The sequence below is a fragment of the Drosophila bipectinata genome, chromosome 3L (genome assembly GCF_030179905.1).
Source record: "Drosophila bipectinata strain 14024-0381.07 chromosome 3L, DbipHiC1v2, whole genome shotgun sequence".
Classification (NCBI taxonomy): domain Eukaryota; kingdom Metazoa; phylum Arthropoda; class Insecta; order Diptera; family Drosophilidae; genus Drosophila; species Drosophila bipectinata.
This window is the reverse complement of record NC_091738.1, coordinates 348911-368912: the sequence shown is the minus strand read 5'-3', so window position 1 is coordinate 368912 and position 20002 is coordinate 348911. Positions and strand designations below refer to the sequence as shown.

The 20002-nt window shown below is 49.8% G+C and overlaps 4 protein-coding genes across 13 annotated transcripts in view; 1 reads left to right on the top strand and 3 right to left on the bottom strand.

Annotated features, from left to right (window-relative positions):
- Positions 1 to 3545, bottom strand: part of Hipk (Homeodomain interacting protein kinase) — a 30279-nt gene extending 26734 nt beyond the window's left edge. The window contains exon 1 of the mRNA XM_017254101.3: positions 3306 to 3545. The gene's annotated coding sequence lies outside the window, so the exon portion shown is untranslated. The remainder of the gene's footprint in view (positions 1 to 3305) is intronic.
- A 425-nt stretch (positions 3546 to 3970) lies between these two features.
- Cypl (peptidyl-prolyl cis-trans isomerase-like 1 Cypl) lies at positions 3971 to 4727 on the top strand. The gene is made up of 2 exons (XM_017254103.3): positions 3971 to 4158; positions 4221 to 4727. The coding sequence occupies exons 1-2, from the start codon at positions 4079 to 4081 to the stop codon at positions 4666 to 4668; spliced, it is 528 nt and encodes a 175-aa protein (XP_017109592.1). The 5' UTR covers positions 3971 to 4078; the 3' UTR covers positions 4669 to 4727.
- Positions 4704 to 5942, bottom strand: BORCS6 (BLOC-1 related complex subunit 6). The gene is made up of 3 exons (XM_017254102.3): positions 5435 to 5942; positions 4896 to 5382; positions 4704 to 4834 (listed from the first exon to the last, which is right to left on the bottom strand). The coding sequence occupies exons 1-3, from the start codon at positions 5811 to 5813 to the stop codon at positions 4789 to 4791; spliced, it is 912 nt and encodes a 303-aa protein (XP_017109591.2). The 5' UTR covers positions 5814 to 5942; the 3' UTR covers positions 4704 to 4788.
- Positions 5943 to 6048: 106 nt separating this feature from the next.
- E(bx) (nucleosome-remodeling factor subunit NURF301 E(bx)) lies at positions 6049 to 19056 on the bottom strand. 10 transcript variants are annotated; one of them, XM_070279758.1, is made up of 15 exons: positions 18812 to 18988; positions 17838 to 18302; positions 13783 to 17691; positions 13324 to 13713; positions 12940 to 13266; positions 12361 to 12881; positions 11457 to 12294; positions 11269 to 11399; positions 8544 to 8937; positions 8091 to 8495; positions 7510 to 8023; positions 7340 to 7450; positions 6917 to 7280; positions 6776 to 6860; positions 6049 to 6710 (listed from the first exon to the last, which is right to left on the bottom strand). In XM_070279758.1, exons 2-15 carry the CDS (start codon positions 18127 to 18129, stop codon positions 6505 to 6507), a joined length of 8487 nt encoding a protein of 2828 aa, XP_070135859.1. In that variant the 5' UTR covers positions 18130 to 18302; positions 18812 to 18988; the 3' UTR covers positions 6049 to 6504. The 10 variants fall into 10 exon arrangements, with proteins under 10 accessions (XP_070135859.1, XP_070135856.1, XP_070135855.1 ...); XM_070279755.1 differs by having other exon boundaries at positions 11457 to 12881; positions 18907 to 19056; XM_070279754.1 differs by having other exon boundaries at positions 11457 to 12881; positions 18812 to 18986.
- Positions 19057 to 20002: the final 946 nt, after the last annotated feature.

The window sequence follows — 20002 nt, the reverse complement described above, 5'->3', positions numbered from 1 at the left end:
ATGGAAATGTATGTGGGATAGAATCGCCAAAATACAGCCACAATAAATCAAGACCTGGTGGAAAGGCCCACCAATCCACCAATATCTGCCGCATTTCGCACTGGGCTGTGATATCGGACACCCTTTGGGACTGCGCCGCTGGAACCGCTCGTCAACAAACAAGTGACTAATGCTAAAATGGCATTTAGTTAGCAGCGTCGGCCCTGGCAGCGACGTCAGCGTCAACGTCGCCGCCCGGCGCAGACGTCAACAACGAAGAAGAAGAAGAAGACGACGGGGCTCGAACAGAAACCGGGCTGGAAACAAGTTTCTTGTTGCTGGCCGAATGTTGTTGTTGTTGTTGTTGTTTTGGCCATCACATCTCATTTTTTGGGTGTAACCGAAATTAATATTTATGTTTGTGGATTTTGTTTTCTGTTTGCGGGAAAATTGCAAAACACCAAAGGTTTTCTTTCGTAATATTTCACAGCACCAGCACCAGCACTCAGATACGCGCACGCACTCACAGATACAAGCACCTGCCAGCCAGGCTGCCAGCCAGCCAGCCTGCCGTTTATTTATGAATTTTAATTTTATTTTTGCGTTGCACCTTTTCCCGCAGCTCCCGGGCCAGCGCCTGCGACGGCTTGCAGATTCCTCTCTCCCACTCCGCTCTCCGGCGGATTCCTTCAGCTCCCAGCGTTTTCCAACTGAGGACGTGCAACGTCCGCTCGCGAAGCCGCCTGTGGAGACTCTGCGAAGGCCCCTCGGACTCCAAGCGGCACGCCGAGACTTGCCTCAGAGCCGAAACCCAAAGAGAGCTCCGGCTTTCGCTCTCTCCCTTGAGCCTGCGCAGCCAAGAGCCCAGGCTCTCTTTGCTCTTCCACTTCCTTTCTCCTTTCTCCTTCCTCCTTGCTCATTGCTCCACCTCCCCGGGCCCCACCCCTTTCGCCGTTCAATCTGCGACGTTTTTTAAGCTCTGCCCGGGGGACGAATCGCGAAATTATTTTTGCTTTCTTTCTTTATGGTTGTTGCTTTGGGTTTTCCCTCTTTCTGATACCCTGTAATGTCCTGACGATGTGGGAAGGGAAGGGTACAATAGCCCATCTCTAGCAAAGTAGTTTATTGTATTTCAAGGTATCTGCCATATCATATCCCTGAAGAGCTCCCGGAGGACACTATTTCGGAGGGAATGTTTGCCCTTTCCAGGGTATCCCTACGTCCAAAGGCTAATTTACCCTCCGCTGCTTACGTGGATGTCCCACCTCGGGCGCCACCTAACGGTGTGAGGGCTCCATTTGACACGTAAGGATTTGCGTCGGCAGCGCCACAGAGCGGCGGGCAGAGAAAGGGTGAAGGAGAGCGTGGGCCGCCCAGAGAACCGAGCCGGCAAAGGGGCACCTTGCGAAATAGTTTTCCGAGGGATGGGAGGGGGCCTTCGAGGGCTTTAGGGGATGGGAGGGGTAGGTGGGATAGCCGGCGGACAAAAAGAGACGCAATAGCGAAAAACTTGCGTCGTGGGCAGACTTAATTACACACACACACACACATGCACACACACATGTAGAGGCGAAATGGAAATGGCTGTGTGGGCCAAGTATTTTTAGCCCACTCGAGGAACCGTTATAGTTTCACACTCTCAGCGAGGCAAGCGGGAGGGGCTAGGGGGTCCCCTAAAAAGGATCAAAAGAAAACATATGGCTTCCGAGGAATAATTTGATCGAATTTGGGTTAACAGGGAGGACCCAGCGGGGCGAGCATGGGCTGTCCTGGAAAGGGATTCGATTCGAAATTCAACAATGGGAAGGGAAGCCATGGAACTGCCAAGAAACCGATGACTCTCGACCAAGATTTAAGGTTCTATTAAAGCTTTTCCCTCCAGGATGCGAGTTCTACAAGTCCCGGGCCGCGGTGCTCGGCCTAGGAGACTCGATTATGGGCGGCTCTAACTGGTTTAGTGGCAACGTCAGCACTGCTCCGGCCCCTCCAGATGCCCCTGCAGCGCCAACGCCACAATTCAATCAGCAATATGGTCGGCAGCCTGGGCATCAATTACAGGCCAATAAAGCTGCCTCTGCCGCTCCAGCTCCCTGCCCCTTGCCTAATCTCATTTGGTAAACTTTCCAACAGCTGTCGGGTGTAGAATGGCCGATGGCGCGGGGAGAGGGGGAGGGGCGTGGGAGGAACACCTAACATATGGAAGCTTCTACTTTTTTTCCTTGTAAGCTCTAATTGACAGCTGCCAGGGTGGGGCGGCCGAAGGGGCCGAGGAGGGGCTAAGCCGGGAAAACCCACAAGCAGTTACACACATCCCGCCCACTGCCCACCCCCCGCCGCCCCCGGCATATCGTTAAAGTTGTGCAACAATTTCTCTTCAAGTCATTTGCATGAAGTGGGAGCCAGCCGGGGAAAAACCCATCCGGAGTCGTCTCTCTTTCGGTATCCTTTGCCCAACTGAGATGGCAGGAAGAGGGATAGGGCAGCGGAAAGAGAGGCAACGGCTTCCGCCCGCCAGTTGTTTTTTTCAGCTTTTGTTTTGATAAGTGCAGCAGCCACACAGCTTGCAACAAATCCAAAACAAAAGTGAAGTTGGGTATCTCGCCGAACCGAAGATTGAATTAAAAGCAACCCTCTCTACATAATATGCCTATAGAGGACTCTGAATTTCAATAAGACTTGAGATACAACCCAACAGATACATGGTTTCTGGAGGGAGTAGCGACTCTTGGAGGATCGTGGCCTAGGAGCCTAGAAAAGTATCTTCCTACTAGAAGATCCGTGGAGAGAGTTACTTCCCTCGATCCTTAGAGGATCATAGCTGAGGAATTTTACCAGAAACATCCTCAATGAAGCCTAGGGAGGGAAGGAGGACCCGCACCCGCATGGGAGCCAGAAATAAAACGACATTTCCCATATGGAAGTGGAAACACCCCCAGCGGAGGCAGCTGCCACGACGTACTCGACACTCGACAGAAACACCCTGTATATTTGTTGCTAAAAAAGCAGACAAACAAAATACACAAGTACAGCAACAATTCCAGGCCGAATTCATAAAAAACAACTTAAATATACAATTGAAAATTAATTCTCTCTCGCTCTTTTGCTCTTTGTCGTTCTCTTCGCACACTCACACACACACACACACACACAAAGCAGCTACGTGCGCTACTTTGAGTTCGTCGTTTTCAATTCATTTTCAAGAGTTTCTCTCTGCTGCTTCTTTGCTTCTCGCCCAGCAAACACAAAACAACAAAAAAAAACACGCCACACACACACACATACACACACGGGTAGGGAAATTCGATTGCTTTTCACATTTTGCTTACTTTTTTGCTTCATTTATGCTTAGGTAGAAAGTTAACTCGATTTATTAATATAAAAAACACTGGCCATGGCTCGGTCGCGTTCCACTGTTTTCACTCACGCACACGAACGGTGGCACACACGGATGTCGGATTTGTTATTCGTTATCCTCGCTCGTTTCCGTTACCCGTTCTCTGACTCGTTCTGTTTTCCGTTTTCATCCGAGTTCACCCGTGTTATCGCGTCGATTGCACAGTGCTACCAAGTATCAGGGAGGCCAAAACCCCGTCGCTGGTATTTTTCATTGGTATTTTTTCTGTTGGTCTGAGACTACCACAGTGCAATCCTATTTTCTTTGCTAAATTTAAATCTAATTTGGATTCCTAAATAATTCTTTTTCCCTAAGCTCGATGACTTCAACTGCATTCTATACTTGGAAAAAATACAAAGTTGACTATTTTATTTGAATTTTGGTATTTTGGCAGTAACACCATTACCGGTTCATTACCGGTATATGATTTAAGACTCGCAGATGAAAAATATGTGTTCCAACGACTCACTACCTTTAAAAATCTTTTTAGAGACATCCTATTTCTTTTAAATTCCGAATTTATTTTTTTTTTTCACTTCTTTCAAGATTTTTTTCAGTGTATTATTTTTGATACTAACGTTTTTGGTATAGTTTTAACGATAGTTTACCGATACATACTGCAAATATATTTGCGCCCTGCCGGATTGTAAACAAATCCTTAACTTCTGTCAAATCTTCAATTAAACATAAACATAAAGATAAACAATGCTGTCTTTGACCGATCCTGCAGCGGGCGGAATTCCCGACAAGGCCTGGCAACCGCATTTCGTGACATTGGAGACCAGGCAAGACGACTGAACTTTTTCCCTACTTAGTGTCAAATTCCTAAATATGTATTCCCCCACAGCATGGGTGAAATAACCGTGGAACTATACTGGAAACATGCACCCAACACGTGCCGGAACTTTGCCGAGCTCTCCCGGCGAGGGTACTACAACAACGTGGTCTTCCACAGAATCATAAGGGATTTCATGATTCAAGGCGGAGACCCTACAGGAACGGGCCGCGGAGGAACCTCCATATACGGAGCAGAATTTGGCGACGAGCTCCACGGCGATCTGAAGCATACCGGCGCTGGAATTCTGTCGATGGCCAATTCCGGACCCGACACAAATGGATCGCAATTCTTCATTACATTGGCGCCGACCCAGTGGCTCGACGGCAAGCACACGATCTTTGGAAGAGTGTACACCGGCATGGAGGTGGTCAAACGGATAGGAATGGTTGAGACTGACAAGAACGACCGACCCGTGGATCCACTACGCATTGTCAAGGCAAAGGTGGACAAGCTGTGAGGATTTCCTAAATGTAGAGAAATACTCTTTTTAAATATAATTTCTATATCGAACTTTAATTAGGGAATGACTAGAAAGAGAAGATCATTTTGATTGCACACGTCTCACAGTGGGTAGCTTCTACATGGTGCTGTCCAACATATCCACCAATCGTTTAATCTCACGGCTGCAAAATGAGCAAGGTTAATAATATAGAAACAGGAAGACCCTTTCTCAGGATGGCTTACATCCGCTGTCCTAGCTGCTCTGTGGGCTTCATCGACTTGGTGATCTCTTCCGTTTTGGCAAGCAGTTGGTATTGACACTTGATGTTCGCATCTAGGGTATCTGTCAGCTTGTTGACCGCATTACGATGCACCTCAACATTATCCGCAGTTATGGAGGAGATGGAGTGAAGCAGATTGCCCAGGTTTTCCATCAGATTGTCCACCGAGGTGGCCAGGTACTGAGCCTCTAGCTCTATATCACTAAGAACACTGCCATCCACTTCGGGAACAGTTCGAGATTGAAGGAATCGTCGCGTGAGGAGTCCACTACCCGTAGATCCTCCCACGGCTCCTGGCCCCATTGAAGTCGAAGGGGTAGTGTGTTCCGAAGAGCAATCCGTGTGAGCGGAGGTACCCACGCCTTCCCGCAGTTTGGCTTCCAGATCATGAGCCACGAAATGACGCATTCCCCCAGGCTCACTTGCTCCTTCCAGTTCATAAGGAAGATCTACAAAAGCTAAGAGTAAAGTAATTGTGCGTTGGAGGGAATAAAATCTTACTGCTCTCATGTTTTGGCCTGTTTCCTTGATGATCCCCTGAACTGTCTTTGGAGTTGCTGTTCGAATTGCTGTTGTCTTCGTCCCCTGGATCATCCTCCTCTCCTTCCTCCTCTTCATCACCAGAGTCTAGGTTGACGTAGCTCTCTCCATTGGCCCCGTTCCCTTGGTTTCTAGGCAGTGGATTTCCCGATGCCGTGGGTGTGAGGTCCTGCAGGACGTGCTCCGGCACTGGTCCTGGGTATTGAGCCAAAAAAGGAATCTCTGTGTATGACGAAGCAGGTGTGGCTTGTGCCCCAGTCGAGGACCGCTCCTGGCCGCTCTCCTCGTCCACATATCCATATCGCGGACGAATAGGAATGTCCTGATGACGGTTGGTCATGGAAATTTTCTTGGGGCTCTTAAAAATCGATTAATAAAGGAAATGTCCTCCAAGGAACGAACAAAAACAAACTGTTGGGACCAGAGTAGTGTGACCAGATGCTAAATATGAACATTTCCTAAATTTGGCAATGCTTTTGGTATGAAAAATGTTTGAAAAGTAGTTTTTCGAAACTGAACGAAAATAAAACCGAAAAAACTCATTTTCAAATACCCCAATCAAATTCAAAACGAGCCTCTTTAATATAAGCTTGTATTTTTTACAACTTATACTTGTAAGTTATTATCTAGTTATGTGATTAGGGTTAATATCAAAACAAATGCATAAGGGATTATTTACATTTTAATTGGCTGTACACAGATTAGTACAACTTTGCTTGTGTATCCTCAGAAGTCCTATGAGCTAAGTGGCATCCATTGCATATTGGAAGTATCTTACACGGATCTGCATGTCAAATTCATATTATTCTCAGAGTTGTTTATATACACATATATAAGATTCCCTAATAAGAATAAAGTTAAATTTTTCCTTTAATTTGATACAGAATATGAGTGTAACAAAATGGTTGTTTGCAAATTAAAAACAAAATAATGAAATTAATTCACGCAAAGAGTTAGATGCTTCAATGATGTACGAACTAGACTGAACTAGGTTGTAGTTGCTTATAGGATAATGGCTTATCTAACGTGTCTTATTTACTTTGGCCCAAAACGTTTTCGCGGAAAGTTTTGATTTTTTGCACAAAGTATGACTCCAGTGCCTCTGCACATTTGTAGAAGGATGATTCTTTCGGGTTGTAGTAGCGGCAGTTGTCAAAGATTTTTGTCATATCGCCTATAAATTCGGCTAGCTTGGTATAGGCATTCGATTCGAGTTTACTTCCCATCTTTTTGAGATCTGTAATCAAAAATTGTTGTTACTATTTATCTAAATACCATACTCTCAGATGCCCTCCCACTTACCCATTGGCTCTTTAATTACTTTGTAGTAGTCGGGTGCTTCTTCCGGGTCAACCGGTTCCATGAATGGCCAAGCACTTTTATGCGACTGTAAGGAAAATGCATTTATGATCATGTTTCTTCAGTTGACCATCAAATAACTACCTGAATTTGCTTGATTAAAATCTTCAGCTCGTTAATATGATTGGGCGTCAGGGTTTTCATATTGGCAGCGTTGGCATCCGTCTTCCGCTGGCACCCCGGGCAGACGTACTCATCTATGAACTCGGCCTCGCTCTGCACGATCCCCACGCAACTTCCGTGGAACCAGTCCTGGCACTTGTCGCAGCATATGTAGAACTGCGATTCATCGTACGGCTGGCGACAGCTGCAGTAAAGCTGCTGGGTCTCCCTAGCCTTCTTGCAGTCAGCGCAAATGAACTCCGACAGCTTCTTCGAGGTCTCCTCGCTGATATTTACACATTCGCCGTGGAACCAGTTGCTGCACAGGTCGCAGCCCACGTAAAACCTTAAAACGAGATCGGAAACTTGAATATCTTAATCTGAACACCCTATTTGTAGACATACTTTGTGTCATCGTATGGCGTGCGGCAAACGCAGTATAGTTTCTCCTTCTTTCTTATCATTTTCTTGGGCCTGCCCACTCCATGCCTGCTGTTTTGAGCATTCGGTTCCGACCTAGGGATAGGGATTGGGTTATAGAAATGCAAGAAAAAACGGAAGTCACTAATAGGTACCTCTTCAATTCCGAGTTTGACTCGGAAAAGCTACGCTCATTTTCGCTGTGCTCGTCTAGCGAAGCCACGCTAACGGGACGAGCGTGACGCTGCACTTTGGTTTTCACCTCGTCGTGTATTTCGTTTTGGAGATTTCTCTCCAGCAGCGACCTCTTGCGCAAAATGGTCTTCTTGAGCATTTCCTTGTGGCGTTCCAACTGCGTTTGCTTGGGCTCTCCCAGGTCCGACACCTCTTCAGTCTGCCTGCGGGTTCTCTTGATGGTTCTATTGAACTGGCTGCTGGTGGTCATCGCGTTCGTACGTCGGGACGGAGCTCGAGCTTTCCATTCCGTGTCATCGTTCTGTAGGCGCGAGGTAGTGCGCCTGCGACGGGAGGTTCGGACGTCGTCGCTGGCACTTCCCCTGGAAGAGAGCTCCCAATCGTCCTGCTGGTCTTGTTGTTGCTTTCGCATGTTGACGAGCTTCTCCTCAAGTTCCGGACTGAGATTGCCCTGCTTGAGGGCGTTGTTGATAGCTGCGGGAGAATGAAAGTAATTAGCATTGAAAACACACACTGGAAGACGCTTGTGGTGTACGCTTACATTCTTGTATGTAGCCGCTGGTGACAACAAAGCCGTCGCCCTGCTTATCCTCCTCTAATCCTGCCTCTCCATCCGCCGGTGCGGACGCCGGTGCGTTATGATCTGCTGCCATTGACTCGTTGGGTTCTAGGCCCTCTAACAGGGGAGAGGTACCGACAGAAGGCTTGTGGTTAATGGGTATATTAGTTTTGTCAGTTTGTGCACTTTTACTATGCTCCTGCTCACTGCTGGCACTGTTTATTGAATTAATTCTAATGGTTGGACTGGCTTCGTATGTGGTTGTTAGCGCAGCGGCGTCGCTGTCGATGTTGGTCTGCAATGAACATCGTTTAAGGTCTTGACTTTCATATTCAGAGCGATGTTGTTCGTTAAGGTCTTGGTCTTGGTCTTGATCTTTAGCTAGAACTAGATTGCCGGATTTAAATCGGTTTGCTTGCTGTTTAGGTGGCTTACAACTAATGTTGGTGGAGTGGCTTGCTTGACTACCCTCCGTTTTCTCGGGAAGATCAGAGGATGATACGGGGGACAGGTCTGGGAGGGGAGGTGGAGGTGGGATAGCGGATGTGGATTTGGATTTGGAGGGGACTTGTGGCTTTGGGGGACTGCAGACGACAATAATTTCATCATCATCGTCCTCCTCCTCCTCCTCTACCTCCTCATCCTCCTCCTCCTCCTCCTCCACCTCCTCCTCGTCATAATCATAATCATCATCTTCATAATCATAATCATCATCATCGTCGTCGTTTTCCTCGTACTCATCATCTTGCTCATCATCTTCAAGATCTTGCGACTCACTGGGACTGGGATTCGCCATGCAGACCATGGGCACATCGCCACCGCCACCAACCTAATTGTTTCCAAAACGAAAACTCTGTTAAACTGTGATTCTAACCAGCAGAGGCATTAGATTTCGCTCACGAGTCAAGTGTATGTGTGGGTGGGAGGGATTACGAACAAGATAGCGTATAGATGTCGAGGGACACACCTACCTGACTTTAATCAGAGATCAGTTGAAGTATTTGTTCCAGGCAACCTTTTAAAGTGTGTTATCATAGTTGCGTAGATGTTGGAGAGTTGCGAGAGTTGGCGAAGAGATTAACCCCGAAGTGGTTGGGAGTTGTAGTTGAGTTGACACACGCGCGGCATTAAGGCATGGTTAGTCGGTTTTAGTTGGTAGTGGAAGCATGAGTTTATTTCAACGAGAGTTTAATTACAAAGATAGGAGAGTATTTAGACTGGTTTCAAAATCATAATTCAAACGGTGGCAGAACAGAGTCTAAGTATGCTGTGTAGTGGTTGAGTTGAGTTGAGGGTCGGTGGAGAGTCGTCGGTTAGTTCTGGGGCGTCTGGGTGTATGCGACATTCTGTGTGTTTGGAATTTCATTTCGATTTAGATGAGATGATTATAAAAATGGTTAAGCCTTTGTGTTCATTTCGAAGGACATGTCGTTGCGACTGACACTAACTGACACTGCGTTTCGTCCTTAACTCTGCCATTTAGTTGCCGGTTCTGTTTGGTTTTGGAAAACGAGACTTGCCCTCGTTTAATGTTCGTTAGTTCAATTATGTCAGCCAACTAAACTCTGGGTGCGGGTTAACTCTGCGGGTTAATCTCTTCAGCATCGGCATGTTTAGAGAGAATTTTGGTTTGGCTCGGTTTCAACTGATTTCTGATTAAAATCCACATAGCCTACATTCGGTTTTGGTTCTGGTTCTAAATCTGGTTGTGGGATTGCTTTTCTTGCACTGATTTACAAGTATGTTTCGTGGAGTTGTTCTCCTCGTAATTAATACACTAAAGCATGCGCTTTTTGTCAACACAAAGGCCAATTTGCAAATAATCATCCAACTAATTCAGAAACAAAAGTTCACAAATAACATTTCTAACGAGAGTTCGAGAGGGAGGTGGGTGGTCACAAGTAGTGGGGTCGGGTCACTGGTTACATACATATGTACAAGAGCGTATTATAGTGTTCTTGGACCTGACACCCTGACACGCCTTCTCGAGAATCTTTGCTCAGTTTGTGTGAGTGTACATGATCTGGAATTATTTAAGGCAAGAAAGTAAATAATCGAGTCAAGTTCAAGTCAGTGTCGATGATTGTGAATAGTATCATGCTCTCTACGCTCTCCTAGACATTCTTTCTTGCGTTAAAGTGCGATTCCAGAAGTTCGGCTGTTGGGGAAGGTCTACTCCGAGTGGCAGTTACTCGGAACTCGGAACAAGCAGAAGCTTCGACACGTCTCATGCTCACGGAATCGATCTCACGGATTGAAAATGTTTTGTTTTTTCATTGGTTTTCATTACGGTTTACATTTTTTATTGGAAAAGAAACAGAGCTGGTCGCAATTATTCGGTTTGCATAATAGGTGTTTTATTGCAAAAAGCGCTTTACATTTTAAGAGTAACATAATTATTATTAGAAACCAAGTGTCTCCAGGCAAGAAATCTAATCGCAGCAGCGTACTCTAATACTTTTGCCTTGGGGCGCAACATTGGTGACAGTCTGGATGGTTGTGGGTCAATATATCTGCTCTACTACATCTACTGTTGGTTACTTATACATTACTAAGGTATTCACATTGTTTAAGCTAATACATTGGTTGTACATACTCGTACCTAAAGCTAAGTAGACCGAATAAATATGCCGTATGTGTAGGTAGGTAATTAACTAAGGGGTACAATAGGTGTCTTGCACGGTACTCCGTGGCCGGGGAATTGGTTGACGAATAATTATGTTGCAAAAGTAAGCCTTGGTTATCAATATGCACTGAATCTTTCTATCTTTCGTTCTTAGCTTACAGTTATTTCTAGGAATGTTGTATTCACATCAAGAAACGCATTGTTTAATATTTAAGAGTGCCGGAGTAAAAGTTAAAACAAACAAACGATAAGTACGGAACAAAACTTAAAAAAAGTGCAAGTAAAGCAACATGCCTCTCTGGTCGATTGGTATCGTAATCGGTATCGGTATCGGTAGTGGTAGTAATAGTGGTCTCCAAATCAGAATAAATTAATAATAACTTAGGTGTAAGATATATATATAAAAATAAAAACACTTCGGTTGGCGTTTCGGCTGAAAGTCGGTTGAAAAGCAAGTGCAATTCCGAAGGCCTCGTCTCTAGCTTCCCTACTCGGTTCGGTTCGCCGCATAATTTACAATTAAAAACTACTCACTTGTTGGTGCGTAGCCGATTGGTGGACTGGGGTGAGCGGGGGTGGTTGCGACTGGTTGCTGGTTTCCGGCTGCACGGCCAGGTATATCTTGGTGGGCCCCAAAACGCCCAGCTTGCCGTTTGACTCTTGGGCTGAAACGGAAGGAACTCGTCAGTTGAATGCCGAAACCCAGAAAAGGAGCCACTTACCTTTCATCAACTGCTGCTTCACCTGGGTCTGCACCAGCTGCAGCTGCTGCGCGGTGAAGTCGTTGCCCACCAGACCCTGCAGGACGATGCGGGGCCCGTGCTCCGTCTGCAACACCTGGGCGGTGACGCACTTTATGACTGTTCCGGGCGGCTGGTTCTGCAACAGGCTCTCCTCCACACTCATGGCCGGCGTCTGCCCGGTGACAGCCTGCGCCACGACGGACGAGCTGCCACAGTCGAAGTTCGTGGCCGCCGGCTGGGCGATCTGCTGCTGCTGGATGACCACCTGCTGCTGCGGGCTCTGGGCGGTGAGGGTCTGCTGCTGCTTGACGGGCGAGCTCTGGGGACTGGCCTGGGGGGCGGCGTTGTTGGTCACAATGTGGGCGTTGCCGTCGCCCTGGTGCTTGATGTGCGCCACAATCTGCGCCTGGTTGTTGCCCAGCGGCTTCACAATGACCTGCTGGCCATTGACGGTGGCTACCTGCAGCTTTCCCTGCGCCAGCTGCTGGGCCAGAGTCGAGTTCGGCACAAGCACCTGCTGCATGGCGGTCTCCCCCGCCTCGCCACTGCTATTGACCTGCGCCTTCTCCTCCACCGCCGCCTGCACGGGCTGCTGCTGCACCACCAGCTGCTTCACCAACTTGGTCTGGGTGCTGGGCGAGGACACAACCTGATTCGTTTGGACAACAAACTGCTGCTGGGGCTGCGCAACCTGCTGCTGCTGTTGGGTTTGAATCTGCTGCTGGACCATTTGGAGGGCTTGACTCTGCGGCACATTCCGCTGGGTGACTATTGTCTGGCCAGGGCTTAGGATAATCCGCTGCCCGCCCAGCACTATCTGTTGTTGTACGTTACTGGTGTTGACGATCTGTTGAATTACCTTTTGTGTTGGTTGAGCCCCTACCTGGTTGACTGAGATCTGTTGGGTCTGCTGCTGGGGCGACTGCTGGACAGGCTGCGACAGGACTTGCGTCTGCACAATCTGCTGCTGCTGCTGTTGCACCGGCGACGCCCCCTGCTGCTGCGCCGACGAGGTGGAGATGATCACCTTCTGTCCCTGCGCGTTCTGGCCCACCACCAGCTTGGAGCCGGACTGCACGAACACCTGCTGCAGGTTCTGGCCCGGCGTCGCGCTCACCACCTTGGACACTATCTTCTGCACGCCCGGCGACGACGTGGTGGCCGTCGATGAGGATGCCTGTTGCTGCTGTTGGGCCAGCAACAACTTGTTTTTGATTTGTGCGATCGGCAACGCCACTCGTTGCGACGTCGCTATTGCCTGAGCCCCGGGGGTCTTGGCCACGTGCTTCACAGCAATCTGCTTGATCACAGGAGTTCCAGCTGCCGAAGTCGACGCAGGAGCGCCGGTCACCGATGGCGACGACGTCGCGGACACCGTCTTGATGACCTTGTTGACTTTGTTTCCTGAAATTAGAGATGAGTGATGTACTTCAGCCGTGAGACGGGCTTTAAGTCAACTAACCTGGTGTGTTTGCATTGGACGCGGGAGTGGTGGTCAGCACGTGCAGCTTACCGTCCGGCATCTGGACCAACTGCTGCCCGGGATTGAGGCCACGCACGCTCACCTTGCCATCCGGCCCCCGTATGATCTGCACCTTATGGGGAGTAGAAGACGGATTGGCCTGAGAGCTGGATGTGTTGGAAGCAGAGGGCGAAGACGCTGCTGTAGTGGCTGAGTTTCCCGCCGCCGAAGATCGCGCCACTTGCGTCACCGCCTGCTGGATGATCCGCGTCGTGCCGTCCGGATTCTTGACTATTACACGCCGGCTGCCGATGACTTGCCCCTTGACTGAAAAGGATTCGGTTAGACTGGTCTGATTGGAAAGGCATCCTCGCATGCACCCACCTGGAGTTACCGAACGAGCAATGTCGCCCGCACCGACCACCTTGCGCTGCTGGTGCACGGCCCGTTGCAGCTTGAGCTGCTGCTCCATCTTTTCCTTGACGTCTTCGCTGGTCTTTGGTGCCAGCTGGATGCGCCCGCCCACTCCGATTGTAGTGCCGTTGGCGGAAGTTCCCGCCAGGTTGCTGCCGCCACTGGCCTCCAGTTGGCGGGATGCGACCGACCGCGTCACGGTCGACAGGCGCGCCTTCTCCTGCTTCTCTCCCATGAACTTGATCTCCCACAGCTCCAGCTTGTCCTCCTCGACCCATTCTTCACTGATCTGGGGCTCGGTCGGCTGGGGCGACTCGGCCCGCTTCCGCTTCCGCAAGCCAGAGCGGATCGATGTGACTTCTGCAAACATAGTGGGGATCATGTCAATAAAGAATTCCAGCTGTGACATATTCCTTCAGGACTACTTACCTCGTATGGTTTTTGGCATTTCGAGTGGAATGACAACCTTTCGCCGTAGGTAGCTCGTCTTCTCGCCGTAGCGCCCAGCGTGGCGGAGCTTCAGCAGCTCCAGCGTTACGATCTCCGTGTCCGTCGTCACCTGATGCTTGCCATCTGTGGACGGGGGCTTCGCGATCATGTCGTCCCAGCGCAGGCACGACCACAAGATGCGCAGCTGCAGGGCCAGGCTGGCGAGGGTGGTGGCATTGGACGTGCGGTAGGACCAGCAGGTGCGGAAGAGCGGACGCGAGCACTGATACTGCCAAATGGAGTTGTTCTTGGCCCCATGGTGGAAGCCGTTTGCCGTCGACTTCCCGCCGAGGCGCGCCAGCTTCAACAACTCGTAGCGCGGCAGGACCAGGAGGCTGCGCTTCTTCTTGTGAGTCAGGAAATTCGAGATGAGGGGATACCGCGAGTAGGAGGGTTTCTTGGCAATGGGTGTGGACTTGTCCTCGCTCTTGACGGCCTGCTCGTACAGCTTGGCCGAGTCGCTGATGAGGTAAACGCGGCCACTCGCCGACTTCGTGGAGTACACGCGCTCCGTTCCGTTTTCGAAGTACTCCCGCTCGTACTTCTTGACAGGCTCACGCTTTATCGGCCGTGCGTTTATGGGGAACCGGCGGTTCTGCTTGTTCAGTGGAATATCCTTGTCCAGGGTCTGATCCAGAACATCCTTGGTGCCGATATAGGCCTTCTTGGACTTCTGGTTGCGCTTTCGCCGCCATCCTGGGGCCGTGTCCGCGTCCTCGGCGTTGGCACTGGCCGCATTCAGCCCCGCCACTATTGAGTCTTCGGTGCTCTCGATCTCCACGTTGCTGCACACGTCCATGCTCTCGATGAAGTCCATCTTGTCCGAGTCCTGCGTGTTGGAGTCGGCCGGGGTGGCGCTGCTTCCGGTACTAGGATCGTCTTCCTCTTTGATCTTCGGGTTGCCGGCGGCGTCCGTTTCCAGCTGCAGGCACTCGCTCAGGAACAGGTCACTGAAGGTGACGGCATGCGCTCGAGCCTGCTCCCAATCTTGCAGCAAATCAAGCGGCGTTTCGGACTCCGGGGCCTTCCCGTCCTCTGATTCATCCGCCGATATCTGGGTGCTTTCCCTCTTGCCCTCGGTGAGTTTCTGCTCCAAGATCGAGGGCTTCTTGACGGCGCCCAGAATCGCGGCGACAGTCTCCTTCGATCCGTTGCCCGCGGTGTGCGCCTTGCGCAGCAGCAGGAGGAGCTCCTTCTTGGCCCTGGCCTTCTGGAGGCACAGCGGCGAGTAGCAAGTGTTCTGGGTGATCTGAGAGACGGCATTCGAGTTGGTGTTGCACTCCTTCGTGTAGCAGCGGAAGGTCTTCGCGAAGCGGTTGAGCTGGCTGAACTGCAGCCGCACTGTTTGGATTTGCTTGGCCAGCGAGTTTACGAGCTCCAGGTTCACGTTGGCCGGACCTCCCTTGGCGGCGGCTTCGGTGAGGCGCAGCAGGCGCTTCTCCAAGTAAGTCTGGCTGCTGCTGGCCGGACTCGGGGCGGCAATCACCAACGGCTTAACGTCTGCCGCCACTTTACTGGCTATCTGCTCCTCGACCTCGGCCAGCTTCACGCGCCGCTCCAATAGGTCGTCCAGCCTACTCTTACGCGCCACCTTGGGATAGTATATGCGGCCGGGAGTGGTGAGGGCCTTGCTCACATCGATGTGGCCCTTGACCTTGTCCTTGACGTCCTCGATGACCTTGACGTTGGTGTACTGCTCCGGTAAGTAGTGGCACACCTGGCCGTCGACGTTGCTCGTCTCGCACTGCTGCATGAACAGCTGGGTGCGAGGGTCCACTAGCACGATCTCGTTAACGGTCGTCTCCTCCGTCCCCATGGTGTAGTGGACGTATATTCGGTTGTGGGTCAGGGGCTGGGCCCGACGGGCACGCACTCCGCAGCGGCGGCTGCTCGAGAGCCAGAGCCATCCCCACTGGCCGTGCACCCGGTACTCCTCTCCCTTCTGCTTCCACACCTGGTGCTTCAGGCCCAGCGAGTATTTGATGTAGTTGAAGGCCAGGCGGTTCCGCTCCTCCTCATCGTCGCGTTCGCGCTTCTCACGCTTCTCCAGCTTCTTGCGCTCCTCCCGCTCAGCACTGGTGATGCGCTGCAGGCTCGTGTGGCCCAGTTGCTCGTGCCAGACGTTGGCGAAGACCACGCTCTTGAGAGACGCCTGGAAGAGCATCAGCACGGCGGCGAAGTCGGGGGCTCGCCGGGCGTTCATTACGGCCGCATTCCAGACCTTCTTGTTTATCACCCAGTTGGGGTTCAAGAAGGAGGCCGCGATGTTGGACTCGAAGTTTATCAGAGTCTGTCTGAGGGTCGTTATCATGTTCTCCGTCGACCCCATGGTTACGCCGATCCACTTGAAGTCCGAGGCGGTGGTCAGTGAGAACTTGTGGGAGAGATGGCGGCGCTTGTCCCGCTCCTCGTTGCGCTGCGGCTTGTTGAGGGCTATGGTGTTGGCCGAATACTGGTTAACATAGTTCTTGAACCCCTGCTCCATGCCCAGCTTGAAGTACAGCGTGCCGTTGTTCATCTGAGTGGTCTTCTGGCGCGTCACCATCTTCGTCTCCTCGGTCTTCTTGGCGGCCTCTTCGGACTTGGCTTCCTCATCATCTGCCGCGCCGGCAGAGTCCTTCTCCAGTATTTCGTTCGTAGCCTCTTGTTCCAGTTCGATTATGCTTCGCTTAGAGTGCTTGTGCTCGTTGGTCAGGGTCTCGGTCAGCTTCATTTGGCGCTCGATCTCCTCCTGGCGCTCGCATATTTGGCCATGCAGCCGAGTCTCCAGTTCTTCGGCGTCCAAGCGCTTGAGCAGCAGCTTCAACTTGCTCGTTGTGCTGTAATACCAGCAGGTGCAGTCCGTCTGATCTTCGACAAAGATGCGGCGGGCAATGAACCAATATCGCCGTCCATGGCGGTCGACGCCCAGGCTGTCGTGCCGGATGAGAACGCCTTGCTTCTCCTGCGGCAACACGCAGTCCACCACCCCAGTGACTTTGTGGGACCTGCACAGTCCGCACTGCCAGTCCTCAGTGGGCACATCGTTCATGGGGGGGTCGACGCATTCCAGGTGGTACACGGCAGGACAGGTTTCGCAGCACAGCAGGTCCCCCAGGCGGTGACAGACCCGGCAATGGTCATCGTAGTGTATTGGCCCCTCCTGGAGCATTACGTCGCGTACCGAGTTGGCAGTCAGGAACTGATCTGCCAAGAACTGGAGCACCTCAAGGCGGTTCTCAACGCTGGTGTATGGGTACTCTGTCCGACTTAGAATGTGGTACACGTTGCGGTCAAACGATTTGTCGCTCTCCACGTAGCTGCGCAGCACTTCCGGCCACGTTATGGCGTCAATAAGATACAGACTGATATTGACGGTGTCCTTTTGATCCAGAGGCCCGAAGTGGGTGCCCTGCGCATCCTCCTCGCGCAGGATCGCCTTCAATAGCATGATGTGCACGTCGGTCAGCAGGGCACTTTGCTCGTCGCAGGCCAGGGCCGCTGCAAAGTCCTCGAACCGAAACGGCGACAGTCGCACGAGGTGCCGGAAGCGACGCAGCACTTCATAAATACTGAGGGCGCGCAGGACTTGAGTATTTGGCAAGGACAGATCCTCGGACGAGTCGGGAAGGTCGAGCGCCGCGTATTGCCGCCCTTCCTGCAGCCACACAGGGTCTGGGCTGGGCGGGCGCGACGGGCGACCGACTCCGTTCTGGTTGAAGCTGCATACAGAGAACTCGGACTCGCTTTCATTGGCGCCGTCCAAGCTCTCGTCATCGCTGGGGGTGAGTAGCATATCATCCTCATTGTCCGACTTCTCCTCGTCCGAGTCTCCGAAATCAGAGCCGTAGTGATATTCAGATTCGAAGCCTGCGAAGAACCATACATTAGTTATCAGTTATTAAAGCATATATTGACGGTTGTACTTGACTCTTACAAATACTATCTTGTACTGTCCAATTAAAAAACATGCTAACACCCTAGCTAACCGGCATTTTATACCCGGCAACACTCACCTTTCCTGGCAGAGTAACTGCTGGTGTTGGCCTGAACATTGGATTTGCGACCGCGTCCCCGCTTGGAGGCGGCGCTGCCCCGACTGCTGCGGTTGTGATTGTTGTGGCTGCTCCGGCTGCCCTCGTCGCTCTGGGGGGAGATGCCGCGGGAAGCAGACGGGGTGCTGGGCTGCGACTTTCCCTCGCTGAGATACTTCGGTTTCTTGAGGAGCTTGTAGTCGAAGCGCCCGGACGTCCGCTCGTTGGGCGTCTTTGGCGGGCGACCGCGCTTGCGGCTGCCGCGTCCACTCATTTTTTTGTTGCTGGCTGCTGGGGTTCTGGCTGCAGATCCCGATCCCGGTCCCGGATAGTGCCTAACACACGCACAAACTCAACTACTGATGGCCTGGGGCGGGGGGTTGGCGTCTGTGTTTTCTCAGATGTGGTGGTTCTTCCGTTTTATCGCTTCGGAGCTGGACGTTGAATCTAAAACGAGAATTAGTTCGTTTAGCATTTTATGTTATTGCTGCAGTTTGTGTTTCTGTTTCTGTTTTCATTTTTGGCCACTGCTCACTGGCACCCACACCACATGCAAACATACACACATTCAGCCACTCTCATGTACAGGGAAAAAATCGATCAGGGGCACTCGCAGCACTTAATTGTGGGCAGTTTTCCCGTTTGTTTCCGCGGCCCCGGTAGCGGGTGGGACGGGATAATTACACATTGTTCACGATGCTAACCCGCCAAAATGAGCAGATCCCGAATGGTTCTTTTTAAATATATTAAAAGTACGCATGTATTTTCAAACACAATCGCAGGCTATGTTGTAAATGCTGGACAGCAGCAGCACCACCGAAGTGCGCTTGTAGTGTGCGTGCGCGAGAAGCCAACGCACATTGTCCGCCATTGAAGGCGCCGTGAAAATTTCTGCAGCTGCGAATTCGCAGTGGGATCTAGTCACTATTAACACAAAACTCCACCGCACACTTTACCCCGCATAGTGAGGAACCAATGTAGCAAGTTTAACACAATTTATTAACTATTTTTAACTGCCTTCTGCAAACTGCGAGAGCCGAGCCACTTTTACCTAACATTTCAGTTCTGAACAGGATGGATGGTACAGTCAGCCAATCACAGCGAGTCTTTTAACTCGTAATGTCGCAGGCGACCTCTGGCGGTCGGCAAAGGCTATTTGTGCAATTGAAAATAAAATTTATCGAGATTCAGGTATCGTTTCGTTTTGAACGATAGCTGGTAACACTATTTGTTTTTGAACCTGGTTGATACAGGAACTGATTTTTTAAATTGCGCGCGCAATTTCCTTTTTTTTTAAGATAAAAAATAAAAATAAATTTTTTTAAGGACTGGTTTAATTTTTATATTACTTATAAATAAAGGTAAACTTCCGAAAAGCACACACCTCAGATTTGGTTAAAACTTCCAGGATATGTATTTTGGGATGCTGATTCCGGGAAAAATATGGGTGCACGACGTTTTCTGTGAAAAAACTGTCAAAAACCTATTGGCATGGTTTTTTGCTAATATTGCATTAAATATACACTGTTTTGATAGCACATTGAATTTAAATAATATCCTATTGAAAAACACACAAATCAAAACTATACATTGGTATGGAAAACCAACTTTGGCTGAGATAAATACCTTCTAATTTAACAGTTTTAAGTTCAATTACTTTTACTTGGAAACTAACAATCTAATATCGATATATCGAATAGTGATGTGTATTCTGTCTATATATATATATAGAGATGGGCCTTGTCTTAATATAGAAACACATTTGAAAAATCAAACTTAAAAGTAAAATGTGAATAAAAACATTTAAGAAAACATCAGTAAAACACTTATTTTATTGACGAATGGCAAACTATTAAATAAAAAAAAACGGCTCTTTTCTCAATGCACTTTAACTTTTTCATCGTTATGCGATATATAATTTTACAGCATTACCTAACATTCTAATTGGGTAAGATTATCTTTTTTTTGTAGAAACACCTAAAGAATATGAAAGCTATGCTTTTTTAGTATTTACTGCAGTTAATATAAAAATATTCAAATATATCATCAAAATAAAAATGAAACAGATTTTACCGTTTTTTCCTGGCGCGTCATTTTGGGGTATTTTTGCTATTGGTCCCGGAATTGGTCTCTCAAAATACTTCAAT

Coding starts and splice junctions, on each gene's coding strand:
- BORCS6 (XM_017254102.3), bottom strand. CDS start 5,813: ATGACCAACCGTCATCAGGACATTCCTATTCGTCCGCGATATGGATAT. Junction 5,383..5,434: donor CAGGCCAAAACATGAGAGCA/GTAAGATTTTAT, acceptor TAGCTTTTGTAG/ATCTTCCTTATGAACTGGAA. Junction 4,835..4,895: donor GAGCAGCTAGGACAGCGGAT/GTAAGCCATCCT, acceptor CTCATTTTGCAG/CCGTGAGATTAAACGATTGG.
- Cypl (XM_017254103.3), top strand. CDS start 4,079: ATGCTGTCTTTGACCGATCCTGCAGCGGGCGGAATTCCCGACAAGGCC. Junction 4,159..4,220: donor TTCGTGACATTGGAGACCAG/GCAAGACGACTG, acceptor ATTCCCCCACAG/CATGGGTGAAATAACCGTGG.